Raw genomic sequence first — 19286 nt, forward strand, 5'->3', positions numbered from 1 at the left:
GTACATGAATAATTCTTTTGATACATTATTTTCGTTTTGAGTGAATAAAGTTCTCAGGGCAATAAAATGAGCTTGATGGAAAAGTGGTTAAATTGGTAATCCACGCCTCTAAAACAATGAGCTGTTGTCTGATTGGTCAATGGGTTGAATATTCGCCATTTTACCTTCGCAGCTCTCCACCAATAGAAAGCAAGCATCTTGAGAATGTCACATAAGAGTCATTCTCCAATGAGACTGCTCGTTGAATTTGAAGCGTAGCTTAGCCACTCCTATATTTTTTGGTGCCTTGAGTTAGTTCTGGCTTTCTCCGTTAGAACTATTTACCTCAACAATTATTGAAGTTAATTAGTCTATTAATTGATGATTTACAACAACTATGGAGTTCCCTAGTATTCAAGGAAAAATGTTCTAGGGGCACTAAATTGCTAAATACTGAAAAAATATTATTTCGAAAATTAACATGAAAATATTCTTCATCAGTCGGAGTTAAAACACTGAGATCTTCTACCACTGAACAAAACAATATAAATATATTGAAGGATCATGCGCATCTTATTGGACAGTGCACTCATTATATTAATCATAATATTATCAGAAGAGATCCTTTTTCGACTAGCAGGTAACCCGTGCTCCGCAAGGGACTATTTTAGAACTTGGCAAACTGAAGACTTGAAATTCTTAGGCCTATAACTATGCATATCATGATGGTAAATTAAGAATCTATATGCAAAATTTCAAGTTAATCAGTCCAGAAGTTCAGACGTGATGATACGTCAAACATAATTTTCCTATCCTGTACGTGTATAAGCCAGTTCTCTCCTCTATTATAGATGAATTTATGAGTTCAATACTCTCTCATCGAATTCTACATTTGACTGTTGTATAGATACATTTGGACTGTTGTATAAATTAGAATTGGAATCGTTTTGGGCTTATAAGCCTGTGGTACTATTCTGAGGGTTGTGTCATTCTGAATGATTGAATTAATAAAAAATCGATGACAATAGTTTGTAAACGATGGAAAATAGTTGAATAATTCAAAGTGGAACGAATAGAATCAAGAACAGAGAATCATTTCATGTGGCTTGATTGTGACTGGAGACTAAAGTTATATCACTTCCAACAACAGACATTCCAGTATGAGTAGTTGCGCAAGGATGCGAGGCCTTAACCTTTTCCTTCGGCTCTGAATTTTTTCAAGCTTATTCAAGTTTGGAGGTTAAGTGCGTTCTCAACCTTGGCCTTCCAGCTGACACTGCCAAACCAGAATCAAGTCACAAGTGATGAAGTGAACCATCCCGAAAGAGCGCTGTTTAAACCCGCCAATATTTGCAGTAGCAGAAGTCTTCGGGGTGGTTTGTAGCATTCAACTTTGAATTCTTGTGTTATTCTTTATTGATTCTTACAATAAGTGGATCATCGAAATGATACAGAGAAAAAATAAGGTACGGTAACCTTGTGCTATTCCTCTCCCAAATTTAGATAAGGTTGCACATAGTCCGAAATTATGTTGAGACTTGTAGTTGTTCACTTCACAAAATTTTCAGTTCTGAACTATTCTCAATAAAAATCTTTCATTGATTAATTACTTGAGACAACTTTGTTCAGTGATATATATAAATTATTGATGATGTTATGAACTCATACGAGTTTAGAAATTATTATACTTTTTCTTACAAGGATACACGGTAGACTCTATCTTCCTTCAAACTAGAAACTCTGTCTTACAAATAAACACCTCAAGCAAGGTTATAAATTATATCATTCGAGAATAACTCAGTGACACATTCATGGCAACTGAAAATATATGCAACATGTACAAATCGAATTATAATTTATTTGACTAATGTAGTTGTCAATTTTATAACTAATAATAGTTTAGATGCTCCAGGCTAGTTTGCATAGTCTTGTGCAAGTTTGAATACGTAATTGTTTATTCAAAATAACTGGTCATTTAAACTAAATATTAGAATTAATTTTGAACCGTAGTTTTATCCAAAGCCAATCAAAATCAAATCGATATTCAAATTGAATTGAATCAAGTGGTATTTTGAACTTGAATTGTAAAACATTTCAATAAAAATTCCATTAAAGATTGAATTAGATACATGATTCATGAAGATGTAATGAATCACATTATAATAAATTCATAGTAATTTAACACATCAGCTTTTCTGATTGGTGTTAAACTTCGACTTTGCAAACAGTGTTTATTGATTTTAATATTGTTTGAACCATTGATATCTTGATTCATAAGATATTCAGATATCAGACGTGGACCTCACTACAGGAAGATGATACAAAGATGATACGACGATTATACAAAGATTATACGAAGATGGAAGATGATACAAAGATGATACAAAGATTATACGAAGATGATACAGAGATGATATGAAGATGATATGGAGATGATATGAGGATGATACAAAAATGGTACGAAGATTATACAAAGATGATACGATGATGGTACAAAGATTACCTCTGGAATTTCACTTCCATTTTTTTAGAATATTTAAAAGGACTTTATAGTTTTTGCTTTTACTGATATGCCGACTACTAATCGGTTGATTGCTCAATAACAAACGCAACAACCCAATAAAATCTGATATGATTGTATTGATATGATACGGTTTTCTCCATACTTGGTTTTTCCTTCCTTTACGTTCCATGATCTTCATTAAAAAGAGATTGTAGCGTGTTCCTTCTCACACTACCGTTGCTACAAGCTTCCCAATTAAAAGCGGATAAATCCTAGAGGAGATCACGGCATTTTCGTGACTGGTCACAATGGTTGAGTCTATTGATTGAGTTGGAAAATTCCAAAGTGAACCGGAATCAAACTTGGATTATCTTCCAATTAATATTAAATTGGTTAAGAAGTACATAATGTGTGTTCCTTCCGACACTTGTAATTGCCGATAGTAGGATGATTTCTTAACCAGGTTTGATAATCGTATTATGAAAGGTAACTGTTATATAATTATTATTTGAGTTTAATCTTAGCTTGATTCAATATTCGATTGTGTTGAATACATTTTTATTGAGTAGGCCTATTCGTATTGAAAAATCATTGAACTCAATGAATAATTAGATTGAGCTGAGATCAATATTCGTATGATATTCAAGGGCCCGGCACTCAACATAGATGCATGGCCTGCAATCGAATGTGGGTGCCATGAAATATGGATATAGGAACCCATGCCCATGGGATCGCTTTCTCTGTGGATGGGCCCTAAATGATAGATGCATAGATGCTCAACAATCCTTCTTCGTCAAATTTATTTTTGAGATAGTTACGGAAAATCTGTGTGATATTCATAACGAAGTAAATAATGTGTTGGAGAAGAATGCGGAACAAAAAACATTGTTTCTAGCCACATCTTTCATAGGAAAATCATGTAAAACAGTCCGTTTATTTCCAGTCAATGTTTTTGTGAAGTAAGAATGATGCACCTGTTCTAGCGCATCGAGAAGAAGATCGCCACTTGTTTCAAAGCATAACTCAATTATTTTGTAGGCCATCAAGTGGTGTTACGATTACCCAGTTAGCATTGCATAACTGCAACTGATCTTCAGTTACGCTTGAGCCGCTAGACAGAGAGAGAGCGTGAGTGAGTGAGTGGAGAATGTATGTGAGGGAGAGAGAGAGACCGAATGAGCTTGCCGCAGGAATGCAAGGACAGCTGGTTGATTACTCCAGTCTCCAGCTTCCAGCTCCAGGGAGAGACATCCGTGTGTAGCTGACTGCTGTGGTACAGAACTGGAGACAAAGAGAGAGAGATTGAGTGAGAGAGGGGATGGAGAGAGAGACGACCTTGTAGGAGTGACGCCCACGCAGTTTTTCCGCTGCCGCCAAAAATAGAGAAAGACACGGTCCCGGTTGAAGAGATTGAGAATTGGCGCGAAATCGCAGATCTGAATGCTTTTGATCACGTTGGTTTGTGGTGGGTTGGTGTGGGAGTGGCCTCATGAGGATATTATACACCATACATTATAGACTTCAGTAAAAATAGCAGTTGAGGCGTCAGTGAAAATATCGGAGATCACTTGATAATGTTCTTTGTTGTTTTGAGCCTAATTACACCTAATAATAAAACATGTTTGCATCCTGTAGACGTCAGTTTAAGTATCACTTAATGAAGATGATTGTTACTTTGAACCAAATCACACCCAATGATAAAACATGTTTTATTATGGTTTAATCAAATATCAAATAATCAAATCAAATCAAATATTTGGTTTAATAATGACTATCTTCACAAATAATTACTTTTCCCATCGTACTTGTAAATTAGTAATATCCACAACATATTTATGGAATTCAGTAGCTTGTTCTTGGGACAAGAACAAGCCTCTTACTATACCTTATCTTTTCTGGGTTGTTGAGAACGTTATTCCAATTTCAATTTATTTATTCAAAATACAATTTTAATAAAAACAGTATACATGATATATTTTGAATAGGTATAAGCTATTTGAACGATTTTTGGGGACATAATGTTGTGGTAGTTGAATGAAAACGACTAAACCACGGAACCATTGAACAAAAACCGTACTGTCAAAACCACCAATTTATTGAACCAATAATTAGAGACACTAGTTTCGGTTGATACACCATTATCAATCTCTGGTGGACTGGAAGCTTAAACATTGAGCAGCAGAATATTACCATAGAGAAACAATAGCGTAAGTAGATATCCCATGGTATAAGCCGTTTATGTCGCAACTTTTACTGTTATCTCAAGCCGATAGTCCATGTAATTCTTTCCCGTGAAGCTGTGTGACACTGGTAGTCTCTCATATTGTTCCGTTCATACACTCTCACCCCAACAAAACAGTAAAAATCGACAATAATCAACAGTAATCGGCTTGAGATAACAGTAAAAGTTGCGACATAAACGCCCTATACCATGGGATATCTACTTACGCTATTGTTTCTCTATTATATTACCTAGTATGAGTGAAGCCCTACGATTGGCCATTACCTGTCGACCAATGACGGTTGAGCTCTGTAATTGCTGAGTGGCCGATGACAGGGATCAACCTTCATTGGTCAACAGCTGATGGCCAATAGTAGGGCTTTATCCTTACTATATTATATTCTGTTGCTCAATGTTCAAGTTTGAGTCTACTGAAAATTGATAATGGTCTAACAACCGAAGCTAGTATCCCATATTTTTTCAATAAATTAGTGATATTGATAATATTGAAAATGAAAGAAAAAAGTATTGAGTAGTTCTCATTGAATAAGAGTATGTACTCGTGCTTCGCATTGGAGCTCCTTTGTTGAACTAGTAATTTTACACAATAGTTCAGAACCAATTGAATTCGAGCCAATAGACCTTATTTAACCAATTATTATCTACTATTCGAATTCCATTTCATTTCATTCATTTTATCCCTTTCCAAAACTGGTCCCTCTAAACCGAAATAGATTTGACAGCAGGTGTCTACAAAAGAATAGAATACATGTTACTATTATAACGTTTTAATAGATTATTCATTCATTTATCCTTCACAGATCGTGATTAAACAATAGACGTCTTAATATTCCATGAAATGTCCATAAAATAAATGAAATTGAATTCATGAAATGTCCATAAAATGAATGAAAATGAATTCATGAAATGTGAAGAGAATTGAACTTTGCAGCATCTGGTATACTGGAGGCGATTTAAGGTTATTAATACTGCAGTCGACCAATGTAAGGACTGTTTTTTCAATAATATTTCAACAAAATAATTACAGGTGCATGTTAGTCGGTGATGCAATCGTGCAGTGTCGAGGTAGGCCTACTCCAGGTCCACGTTCTTGCGGCACTCAAGTTCTTGAAATGTTTCCAAGCGAGGTAGCCAGATAGGGATACATCGAGAGAGAGAGAGTGAGAGTGATAGAGTTAGAGCTCTTTATTTATGTGATTGATTGAGAGAGTGAGAGAGAGATTAGCTTAGTGCTTGATTGAGTGAGAGAGATAGATTGAGACAGATTGAGAGAGAGAAAGGATGAGGGAGTGAGAGAGTGGGAGTGAACAAGATTTGCAACTTTCCATTTCGATTTTATCGATCAAGAGGCGAAGGTCGATTGGTCTCGTGTTCTCTGCACATTTGCAGTCTTCTCTCCCATCTCCCTTATTTTATCTTCTTTCCTCTTCCATCTCCTTCATTCTATCTCCTTCTCTCTCTTTTCTCTTTCTTCTAGGACTTGGGATAATCCCGTTTTTGAATGACGAAGGCCGTCCACAACTGAAATCACATTACCGCTATTTTCTTAAGTGCATTCATTAATTGACAAGGCACACTGGTTCACTCATAACCGATACGATATTATAATGAGGTCCATGTTATAATGGCAGTGGAGAAAGTTGGAGGAGCAGCGTTGGCAGTTCTCTGCCTTGCAAGGGCCTTCTGTAGAGGATAGCACAAAAGGTATAGGGGGAAAAGTTTGGAACACAATTTTTGACCTCGCAGCTCTTTTATGGATAGTGCAAGGATGGTATATAGCATAGGATGGTATATACACTATTTTTGTGGATAGTGAGGTGGTAAACATATCAAAAGTCCTTACTCTTACCCCATGTGCTAAGGGGATGGGGTTGGTTTGAAAGTACCATATTATGTTTTTTTTGCATATATCTCGAACAATATGCGTCTCTCGGGAATTTTTATCAAATACGAAATTAAAGCTTACAAATTAGCCTACAAGTTTTATCCGCAACATTTTCCCATATCTCTCATAGTTTTCCAGCTATGAGCTCTCAAAGGTGTCACATTTTGAAGAAAAACTATTCCGGCTCCGATTTTTTTTTTCTTTTTGGTCTTATAACTTCTTAACGATTCATTGAAAAAATCCATGCTAATCATGAGCTCATAGAGCATCATATTCTCTTCAATTTCATGTGTTATTTCATTATTCTACGCATCTCCCTACGATTGTTGCAGCCGTTATAGTGTTGAGTGTAAAATCTTCAGTTGAACAACAGCAATAGATAACAATTGACAAGGAAATTTGGAGGGAATGTTTGGAACATTGAGACACATTCTTGTTCCACATAGTCTGAAGAAGATTTACACGAAGTATAATAGATTACTGATTTCTAGTAATTCAAATAGATAGTTTATCAGTTAATTCAGATATAGTTGATCTGAATAGACGAATAGCAAGTACTTCTAGAATACTGTATGGCGTGTTGCTTACTAGCTGCGCCTGTGTACTCCGTTTAGTACCTCGGTGAGTAGCTTCAACCAACTGCCGCCAACAGCGCTAGCAATCGAAACCAGTTCAAACACAGATTCCACATAGTTCCACAGCTCTGCCGCTAGGTTTGCTGTGATACGGGCATGAAAACACAACAGGTTCCTTCTTATCACAGGTTCCTCCTTATCTTATCCGTTATTTTATCACCAAGAATGTATTTTGAATAGAAAACTCACCATAGATATGAAGTAGAATTTCTCGAAGTCGAGCTCCTGTTGTTTTATGGCGGGCAGGGTAGTGGCTAGCTCGGCGTGACGTTTCAGACAATCCTCTCCTTTCTCACTAATCCAAGAAAGGACCTGAAACAAACAAATTATGTCTCAATTCCTGTGTTGTCACAATATTTTTCAATTGCAACAAATTCATGTTCAATAGAAATACAAATTTCATCCTATCATTTTGCCCTATGCACCAATGAACTGTTTGATTGAACAAACTTGAAGACTAAAATAGAATTCAAACTTTACAAACATACAAACGTTACGAAACGACGACTCAACAACTGTGAATAACTTCTGAAACGGCTAAACAGTGTTCACTACGATATTTGTATTGGATAAGAAATGAATTCCCTAACATAGTGAGGTCCAGGTTATAATAGCAGTGGAGAAAGACAGCAGAACAACGTTGCCGATCCGCTGTCTTGTCAATGCCTTCTATAGACGGTAGCTGATACAGGTTTATTAATGTAATATCAACAGTACATTCTTGTTTAAAATGATCAATTATATTTTTCAATTATTTCATAATGAAGATGAAATATTCTGTTGAATAGTTATTGTTTCTACATTGTTAAAATATTGTTGTAATAAACTGTTTAATCTCGTTTAAAATAATCAATTATATTTTACTAAGCAACAAATTATATTTTTCAATAATTACATAATGAATTTTCATAATCAAGATGAAATATTCTGTTAATTAATTATTAATTCTACATTGTTAAAATACGATCTGACAACAGAGCAAAGCGAGAAAGAGATAGCGCTATCCGCTTTGTTGAATGATAGACAAGGATAGCAATACCATTGCTAATCAAACACTGCCTTTATAACGTGGACCTCACTATAGTATTGGATCTCAGGTTCAACTCTTTTAAATGTTGTGAGTAGATGGCTATTCAAAACAAAGAGAATATACAAGAAACGATGCATTTTTCAATTTATTGACAGTTGCGGTTCTACACTTTGAATATTATGAGTGACGGAATATTCAAAACAGTGAGAATATTTCTTCAAAGCAATGTTTTAAATAGTCTTATGTTTGTTGTGGGTCAAACTGAGCAGCTTCCACTTTACAAGTGTGTTTTTCACTTTTTATGAAGTGATTTTTTTTCAATATTATGCACCAACTGGAAAAAGAGATGTAGGGAGGGCGAGGTAAAGATGGGTACCGGAACCTATCCCTGAAGTGAAGGAGGAAAAGTGTCTTTTCAAATTCAAAGTTGATTCAATAGAATCGTAGAGTGAAGATACTGATTACCTTGTCTTTGATAGAATAGAACAGAATTACTTTTTCATTTGATGATTAGGCGAAGTTCCTTTTTCTAGCCACGTCAGTTATTTGGCAAAAAAATATTCATTTATTTACTTGTAATACTGTTGTTAATTGGTGAATAAATTTGTTTTGATTTGATTTGGACAGTAATGTCCACTCCACCACTTAACCACAGAATTATGTTGGAAGAAAATGGATACACAACACAATAATCTCAACTTTGTTCAGATTTATACAATGTTTTCTTCCTTTTAACACAACTTTCATTTTACTCATATGAACTCCAATGAGTTAGCACCAGAAATGATTGTGCTCTCTAGAATATCTTGCATGCAAATCTCCGCATAGCACAATCTATTTTATTACTCTGTTAATAGGCTACTATTTACATAACTATTCATCTTCCCCACAAATTCACAACTGCAGTAAGGAAGAATATCTGACAAATGTGACGTAAACAGTAATAAACAGGACAGTGCTAATTTCTACACTTCATCGTTCGTGCTCTTATGATAAACTTGGTTATTACCATTGTACCTAGAACATATTATAGAATTATACAATACAATCTATTCTAGCGTTATAACGTTTCAAAGTAAATAATAGTGTCAATATTTGCACATATCAAAGTATCGTAGCTAAACCCACAAAAACCAACCAAGCAACTATTTGAAATCATTTCGGATTATCCATAAACAATGTTTTTTGAAGTAATATTGATTTTCATGGTCAGTGTTTGATGATTCAATTATTGTGGGCGTAAAATCATAGACATAACTGAATGACATTGAATTCTCTGAGCTTGAGATTTGGGGAGAATGAATAAACGTATTCACGATTTGATTTTTATTGATTGAAATGAAATACCATTTTTTTAGATCGTAGAATTGATCAATCCTTCTTTTCATCCAGTCAAATTTACAATTTCATTGTTCAACAGTTCATTAACATTCTTCAGAATCACTTAATATAATAATTAAAGTACAATAATTTAAGTAAATTGAAACGATTCTTCACATGATACATAAGTACAAGTTCCACATCGTTCTAAATCCTTCCACATCTACTAAGAATATTTTTTATAGTGAGAACAGGGGAAATGCAAATCGAAGTATTGGAGGCGTGGGTTTCAGTCCAAAATTTTCAATTGACCAAGGACTGGTATGCCTTTGTGAGGAACAGCATGTTAGCAGAGATAAGCAAATATCTGTCATTAAAGGATAAGCTTATCAGATTATCAGAGAGATTCAGCGAATATCGAAGATAAGAGGGGAGATGTACTTCTCTTTTCTATGATGTTAGGAACATGAGTCCATAAATCAAATTGGTAATATTGTTGAATAAAAACACACATATGTTGTCAAATTCTACACTGTTTAATTTAGTACACGACCATGGTTTCGTGACCACACCGGTCACATTTTCAAGTCACGAAACCACGGTTGTGTACCGAATAAAACAGTGTAGAATTTGACAAAATATTTGTGTTTCTATTCAATTATGGAACGGTTCTACAATATTGACAATGACTCAGTCGAATTTGGTAATATTGTGTTGGTAGTATTACCTACTCTAATGTTCTAATGCCCATTTGTATTGTATACTCATCTTATTGTACAACCATGTATTTTTGATGTTAGGCTATAAATTCAATAAAATTTAAAACAACTCATTCTTCCATTATATAATCAAATGAGTTCGCACTCAGATGTAGTTCAGTGAATGAATGAATAGGATATGTGACTGTCTGTATACATAGTAACTGATAATACGTCTAATATTTATGAGACATTTATTACCGTACGGGAACGGATAGAGTATTTTGCAAATGTCAGTCTTCAATCACGAAACCATTCATTCATCAGCGCCAGACAGTTCAATATCATTTCACCAGTAAATCATTAATCAGCTCCCGACAATTCAACCGGCTCTCCCTATCTTTGCAGGAATAATTGTTCGAATAATTGTGATTTTGTGTTTGAAAATAGTTTTCTTGATTTTAAAATTTATAAAATAGTAACTCAGGAAGTGAAAGTGCAAATTTTTAGTGAGAAAAATGGAGAACCCAAGACATAACCAGAGAAAACTCCTATAATTGTATTCTGTGACATAACCTATAAACTTGAGTGTTTATAGGAAATGATATTGGGCAATACGGCAAGGCAGAACATCCAAAAGGATCTCTCTGCCGATAAAAGCCATAAGATTAAATAAATAAATAGATAAATAATTGTTCGAATAAAAAAACAAGGGATCCCAATCATTTCAGCAGTAATATATATTGTTCGAATATAAAACAAGAAGTCCCTATCATTTCAGCAGTAATAATTGTTCGAATATAAAACACAAGAAGCGAACTCAACATGTTTGCTGATGTAGAACAGGTAAGGCACTAAGGCACAGGTGTGCGCCTTTATGGGCTCCAAACCTGAATGGACCGCTAAGGTATATACCATGAAGCACACGAGCTTGCAGCAAGATTTACGTTCAAGTAAAGCTGTGGCACATATTGGCCAAGTTAAGCCAAGACAAGGAGGCAAGCACCATCACATTCAGTTTGGAAGACAGAGCTCAGACCACCCTGACAGCTTTTTTTCTTCTTCTTCTTCATCTTCTTCTTCTTCTTCTTCTTCTTTTTCTTCTTCTTCTTCTTCTCTTCTTCTTCTTCTTCTTCTTCTCCATCTTCTTCTTCTTCTCTTCTTCTTCTTCTTCTTCTTCTTCTTCTTCTCTTCTTCTTCTCTTCTTCTTCTTCTTCTCTACTTCTTCTTCTTCTTCTCCTTCTTCTTCTTCTTCTACTTCTCTTCTTCTACTTCTTCTTCTTTTTTCCTTCCTTCCTAGTTTCTCTTTCTTCTCCACCTCCTCTCGTCTTTTTCTCCTGTATTCTCCTTTTTCCTTGTTTTTCTTTCCTTCCTCTGTCATCTCCTTCTTTTTCTCTGTTTTCTTCTCCTTCTCCTGTCATCTCCTTCTTCTGTTTTCTTCATCTTTTTCTTTTCCTGTTTTCTATTCCTTCTTCTTTCTTCTTCCTTTCCTGTCTTCTTCTTCTGTTGTGTTTTTCCTTCTTGTCTTGTCGACATGTTCTTTTCTTCTCCTTCTACTTATTGTTCTTCCCCTCTTCTCCTTCTTCTCATTCTCCTCCTTCTTCTCTTATACTTGTGTACCTATAATGATGATGATGACAATGATCAAATTGTGATAATGTAAACTATGTTTTACAATCTTATGAACAATGAGTCGTTGATCACCAGATCATAACCATGGAAGAACTATGGATTATATAGTGATGTCCATGATTCACTGCCCTATCACTGCCTTCGATAGTTGATAGCTTATACTGGTATATCTGATGTAATATCGACTGTTAATCCTCGTTGAAAATATATTTTTCCTACAGTTACCTTCAAAAGTGGCCATTCCTGCACTGATTACAGAACGCAAAGAATCACTTTTCCGCTCTAGTGCGGGAAAAATTTTTTCTGCACTCCAGATTTGCAACATGGCAACGCAAAATAGTTAGTAGGTTATATGGAGCAGCAGTGCAGTGAAATCAAAATTAAGTTGGTAACTGTGACTGTGGTGAACGTTATAATAATATCAAGGACATGGTGTACAACAGTGGATGACAGCTGTGGCCACCACCCACACAGCACACAGCCGCCCCGCTATTCAAACACTACTACATTATTCAATTTTATTTATTAATAATAAAATTACACAGAAAAACATTTGATGCATTTCATATTCAATGGTAACTGTAGGAAAAATTAAATGTGTAATACGTGCGCAAAGTTCCTCTGCTGCACTCAACAAACCATTCCGTCCTCGCCTACGGCTCGGGCGTAAACGTTTCTTTCGTTGCAGCAAACTGTCACTTTGCGCACTAGTTGCACAAATAACTATTTCAATAATGAACTTCCATAATCGAAATAAAATATTTTGTCAAATAATAGTACTCCTACATTGTTGATATACGATCTGGCATCGTTGCGGAACTAGATCTGCGCTATATGTTGTTTTTTTTCGAATAATAGACAAGGATAGCAACACCAATGTTCATCAAACTCTGCCATTAAAACGTGCACCTCACTATAGGTCATAATATTCATTGACCGTGGCGGGAGATCCAAAATGTCAATAAATATCAAGTATGATTCTCTGACTGCAGTGAAAAATCCACAGAACGGTCATGGCTATTAAATTTGCGGACTGGAGGGTGTGACCAGTAATCAAGCAACCGATTAGCACACTTACATGAACTTCCGGTGAACAATATTGAGGCATCTGACACACATTTCCCCAGCTAAATTACTCAATTAAAATTCAAGCATATTATTATGTTCCGTAGTTGAAGCACTAAATGGAGAGTCGTAACTCCTGAAAAGGACAGAAATGAACCCTATTCAGAACCTAATGGAACCTATTTAGTAAAATGTGGATGTTGTTGTACATTGGTGGGTTACTCTAGGTGTGTTATCCCTCTAGGGAGGTCTAGATCACCATGTTTTCAACATGGTTGAATATTTCATAAAATGTTATATCCAATTGATCCACAAAAATACTGAAATTAGATTATTGAAAGGTCAAACCAATAAATTGGATGAGTAAATACAATAAAATTGAAATCTATCTTATTGATCCTATTGAACTTTGGTTGATTTTGAAGATTGTAAAGAAATTTATTATTTATTTATTTATCTATTTATTTCATGACAACTACAAATCATAATTATAATAATAATATAATATGATTGGGAGGAGACAACAGGCATAGCCCAAAACTGTTTCTCCCAATTTTTACAAATAAAGTTTAAAAAGAATAAGGTTAAGATTTCACTTTCACTTCAAAAAGTCCAATTTCCACTTCAAAACTAATAAATAAACTGAAAATTTTGAATTTTGATATTTAAAAACTCATTAAAAACAAAATTACTGTGCTTCAGTGGATCTTTAATTCCAAATTGGTGTTAATTCCAAATATAGCGCAGATCTAGTTCCGCAACGATGCCAGATCGTATATCAACAATGTAGGAGTACTATTATTTGACAAAATATTTTATTTCAATTATGGAAGTTCATTATTGAAAAAAATATTTTCAAGGAGTATGAACAGTTAATATTACATCAGATATACCGGTTTCAGCTATCAACTATTGAAGGCAGTGGTAGGGCAGTGAATCGGCTACATTGTTCTCCTATCTTTCACCACAGTCATCATATCATGGACCTCACTATATAATCTATAGGTCTTCCATGGTTATGATCTGGCGATCAATGTAAATGAATGTAAAACATAGTTTACATTATCACAATTTGATTATCATCATCATCATCATCATCATCATCATCATCATCATCATCATCATCATCATCATCATCATTATAGGTACACAAGAATAAGCAGAAGCAGGAGGAGAATAAGAAGTAAGAAGAAGGAGGGGAAGAAGAACAAGAAGAAGAAGGAAGAAACAGGAAAAGAAAAGAAGATGTCGACAGGACAAGGAGAAAAACACAACAGAAGAAGAAGACAGGAAAAGAAGAAGAAGGAGGAATAGAGATAGGAAAAGAAGAAGATGAAGAGAACAGGAGAAGAAGATGACAGGAGAAGGAGAAGAAAACAGGAGAAAAGGAAGGAGATGACAGAAGATGGAAAGAAAAACAAGGAAAAGGGAGAATACAGGAGAAAAAGACGAGAGGAGAAGAAAAGAGAGGAGCAGATCGGAGAGGAAGAGGAAAAGAAGGAGGATATGTGGAGAAGGAGAGGAGTTCATCGGCAAGGAAGAGAAAGGTGAGAAAGAGATGTGGAGGAAGACAATGAATTGAATGGAAAGGAAATAATTACTTCATGATTTCTAATGAAGAAAGAAGAAGAAGAAGAGGAAAAAGAAGGAGGAGAAGAAGAAGAAGAAGAAGGAGAAAAATGAAAAAGAAGAAAAAGATAGGAGAGGAAAACAGGGGAAGAAGGATCACATAGATTCTATCCTTTATTCTACTTTGCTCTTGTTTTATTTACGTTTTTTCTCAGTTGCGTGCTGTTTCTCTAGGTTCAAACATTCATACAGTTTTATCTGCATTATTCGTGTTGATATCGTGTGTGTGTGAGCATTGACCGCGCTTGTAATCTTGGCCAATCGCCTTGGGGCTGTGTACAAAAATCTTGATTATTTATTCAGATGTTTGCCTGTTTTTAGCCGAACGCGCCAGCTATCTTTTTCGGATCGCGTTGTCTGTGCTTGCGTGCCACTTAGAATCTACGAAAATTATCAACATTTCCATTATCATGAGCATCATCATTATCATTATAAACACAATCAAATCGGGATTATTATGAGTTATATTTTTGTTGTACCCTTGCACTTTGTATATAATATTCTCATGTGTGTTCGTCAATTTCTCTAGTATTCTATAGATTTTTATTATGTAAATCATTTTTTAAAGATACAGAATATTTCTCCCAACACAATTTTTTCAATAAAATAAATAATATTATCGTATGAGCATATCACATCATTTTATTTACAAAGTAAAAGTCGCACAGTTAAATTCAGTGCGTCAAGCCATTGGATGAAATTTGGTTTTGCTTGATGCACCAAGTCAAGGTTTGAATTAATGTTTTTAATGCTAGTTCTCTATGGATTATTTTATTAGGAAACGTCATCTTCAAAGGATAGAGAATATTTCTCACAATACAATTTTCTGACCCGGAGTCAAGAAAATGACGAATTTTACTACAGCAATACATAATCAATCCGAGAATGCATTGTGATTTCAGACGAATATAGACGCAAAATAAATTTTACAGTTAAAATTAGGTGTAATAATTTATATTGAAATGATAATATTCATCTACTTAACAGTTGTCAGGTTTCATTTAGCATGAATTTACTATCAACTAAAAATATGAGAAAAACCAATCATCATTATCATCTTCACTACAGGGATTAGGTTTATTAATTAACCTGTTCCGGAATCCATCTCTTTTTTGGCCTCCCTACATCTCCATTTCCAGTAGGTCCATAGTTTTGGACTTCAAGGGGCATTCTTCCGGTGGCATGCTATTTAAATAACTGCACCAGTTGCGTCTATTTTCTATAATTCTTTCATGCAACCGATAAAACCTGTCTTATATCAATATTTCTGATTCTATCAGCTCTAGTGCAGCCAAATACATTCCTTAGAAACCTCATTTCTGCAGCTTGAATTCTACTGCCCCTTCTACGTGTGTGAATCCAATTCTCACTTCCATATAGGAGAGTCGGAACTGCAATAGTATCATTATAACTTTAGTCTAGTTTGTTGTTGTGTTTTATTTTTGAAGTTTCTATCAATGAAAATTGAATATTTTTTGGAAAAAAAATGGAAATATATTTTTACAACCAATTACCCCTCCATCAAACACTCCTGTCCTTATCTGTCCTGAGACACACACACACACTCACACACACAAATCCTGACAGCTGTTTCGAGTTGGCACACACGCACAACTGGTCGACTATAACTTAGTCTTCGTGTTAAGATTGGATTTGCGTTTAGGTGCTGCCGGCAATCAACGATGATATATACGAATATTACTATACTATAAACTATTCTTAAATATATATTGTATACTGTGCAATCACCTTAGAACCTCCTTGTCTGGGTTGCTCCATCTTGATGAATTCCTACTTTTATTGGTCACAACAGCGAAGTGTCTGTGTGTGTGTGTGGTGTGTGTGTGTGTGTGTGTGTGTGTGTGTGTGTGTGGTGGGTGTGTGTGTGTGTGTGTGTGTGTGTGTGTGTGTGTTGTGTGTGTGTGGTGTGTGTGTGTGTGTGTGGTGTGTGTGTGTGTGTGTGTGTGTGTGGTGTGTGTGTGTGAGCTTACTAAGGTGTGACACCTATGAAAATAAGAATATTTCGTATGGTATTTTGCATGAATATAACTATACTGAGTTTCTTCATCATCTACATCTTCTTGTTCTTTTTTTTGTTGTTGTTGTTCTTCTTCTGCTTCTTCTCCGTCTCCTTCTCCTTCCACCCCTCCTTCCTCTTGTTTTTCTCCTTCTTCTCATCCATATCTTTCTCCTCCTCCTACTCATCCTTCTTCTTCTTTTTCTTCTTCTTCTTCTTCTTTTTCTCTCCTTCTCCAAATCTCTCTAATTTATGTAGATGCATAACAATATTATCTATTTTATCCTATTAGTTATCAGAATTTTTTCATATTATATACAGCTTAATAATTTATTTTCTTAATTTATATTTTATAAATTCATCTATAATGTTGCTGTATTGTAAGCTATTGTATATAAGTGTATAAGCCTGTATATATTGTAATCTACATAAATAAAGTACTCAATCAATAAATCAATCTCCTCCTCCTTCTTATTCTCCTCGTCCTACTCATTGTTCTTCTCCTTCTTATCTTGTTTTTCATCTTCTTCTCATCCCTCTCCTTCTCCTTTTACATCTCTTCCTCCTACTCATCCTTCTTCTTCTTCATCTTCTTTTTTTTCAACTTCTTCTTTTTATTTTCCTTCTTCTCCTCCTTCTCCTCCTCTTACTCATCCTTCTTCTTGTTTTCCTCCTCCTCCACCCAATTCTCTCTTTTCTTCCTCTTCTTCATATTCTTCATATTCTTCATATTATACAGCTTTGAATACTAAACAGAGTAAAATACCTAGGCTATAGTTAATGCTTGACCTGACCGTCACTGATTTCATGCCTACAGGATCGTCTGGAATCAACCCACATTCTACATTTGCCAAACCCAAGAATATACTATAACTATATACTATTCTTGTGCCAAACCATCACCAATAAGCAGCCATCGGCTAATACTAATACTAACGGCTGCTAATAATACTAATACTAAATAATACTAACGGCTGCCGATCGCTTGTTCAAACACATCAGGCTGACCTGCATATTGCAGCATACTGGAACCGGTAACTATAAATATTCAAATCGATCTATCTTGTCCTATTAGATGCATATTGGACTAGTAATGTCGGCTTCTTCAGTGGGAGATCCACATGATAGAAAGAATGAAAGTAGAACTACTGTTTGAAAATAAAAAAATCAAGAATATCCAGTAAAATAAGTAGAATTCACATTGATATTATGGAAATGATCGATGAATTCAATTATTATAATTTAGAGAATCCCATAAAATTAGTAGAACTGTCATTGATTATGATTGTCAAAATGTTGTATAACTAGAATATGAATCCATATGACGCTGTCATGAAAGTATTCATATTTTTTGTGTATTGGAGAAGTTGATATTGTGGTAATTATTCATATTGAATGAAAAAGACTAAGAAGTTGTCAAAAAAACCACAGATCTATTGATACTTAGAAAGACCGGTTTCGGTTATTACACCATTGTCAATCTCTGAGAAACGTTTCTCAGAATCTTAGTTTATCAGAGATTGACAATGGTTAGGTTAGGATATGATAAGATTATCATATCAGATACTGTCTTCGTTAAGGTGCGTAATAACCGAAACCGGTCTTTCTAAGTATCAATAGATCTGTGTTTTTTGGCAATTTCTTAGTCTTTTTCATTCAAAAAGTATTCATAAATTGACAAAATATTGATATGCCTGTATCCATCAACACTGCAGTCATTTTCAAGGCAATATCAATCAATATATCAATCTACAAGAGCAATCAGAGAATCATAAATACATATTATAATAGAAAAGGGACGAGAGATATCATGACTTTTTGAAATTAACAAAGTTTATAACTTATTATTTTAAAATCCTCATTATAGAATCAGATACTGTCTTCGTTAAGATGCAAGCTCAATTTTAAGTTTATGGCCCAAGCCTGTGTGAGGTAACTGTTAGATAGTGCCAATCGAAAATCAATAGCATCTTTTTCAGTATGAAATCATCATCTCTCAGAATTCTTCGATGAGTTCTCAGTTCAATTCAAGTCTGTTCTTTCTGATTGAGAAAGTTAGTAGAGGTAAAATAGTCTTGAAGGCTTTTACAGTGTTGCAGAATCATAACAACAAACATCAACACTTAGCAACGGAAGCTTGTATTCTTCTATTGGTTTTCAAAATTCACATTCTTTCACATAGTGAGAAAATTATTACAACAAATCATAACTCAATTCAATTGTGCGAAACAAAATGATTGGAATTTGAATTCCTACTTTCTCCAGATCATGTAATGTGTGTCTGGTAATATGATTTTTGTTGAACTTATTTCAATTCTTATTTTGAACAGGAAATTCCTGAAATTTACAGCGAAGACTGAATCCATCTATGTTAAGATTCAGTGAATTTGTCTGTAGTACCGTTACATGATGAATTCAGTTTAGGAATGACGAGAAACTTAGCTTCAATTTCAAATAGTCTGTGAAGAGACCTGTCAACGTATATATTTTCCAGTAAACAGCTTACTTGCAAATACTGTGTATTCTTTTATCCTCTTTGTTCCACCGTCACTCTCACTCACACTCTCTCTCTCTCTCTCTCTCTCTCTCTCTCTCTATATATATATATATATATATATATATATATATATATATATATATATATATATATA

At 34.7% G+C, this 19286-nt stretch overlaps 1 protein-coding gene across 1 annotated transcript in view; it reads right to left on the reverse strand.

Moving 5' to 3' along the window:
- Positions 1-19286, reverse strand: part of LOC111057901 — a 656398-nt gene that overhangs the window by 102114 nt on the left and 534998 nt on the right. The window contains 1 exon segment of the mRNA XM_039431312.1: positions 7434-7556. Coding sequence (XP_039287246.1) covers positions 7434-7556 — 123 coding nt within the window.

This window comes from Nilaparvata lugens, chromosome 6, assembly GCF_014356525.2.
Source record: "Nilaparvata lugens isolate BPH chromosome 6, ASM1435652v1, whole genome shotgun sequence".
Classification (NCBI taxonomy): domain Eukaryota; kingdom Metazoa; phylum Arthropoda; class Insecta; order Hemiptera; family Delphacidae; genus Nilaparvata; species Nilaparvata lugens.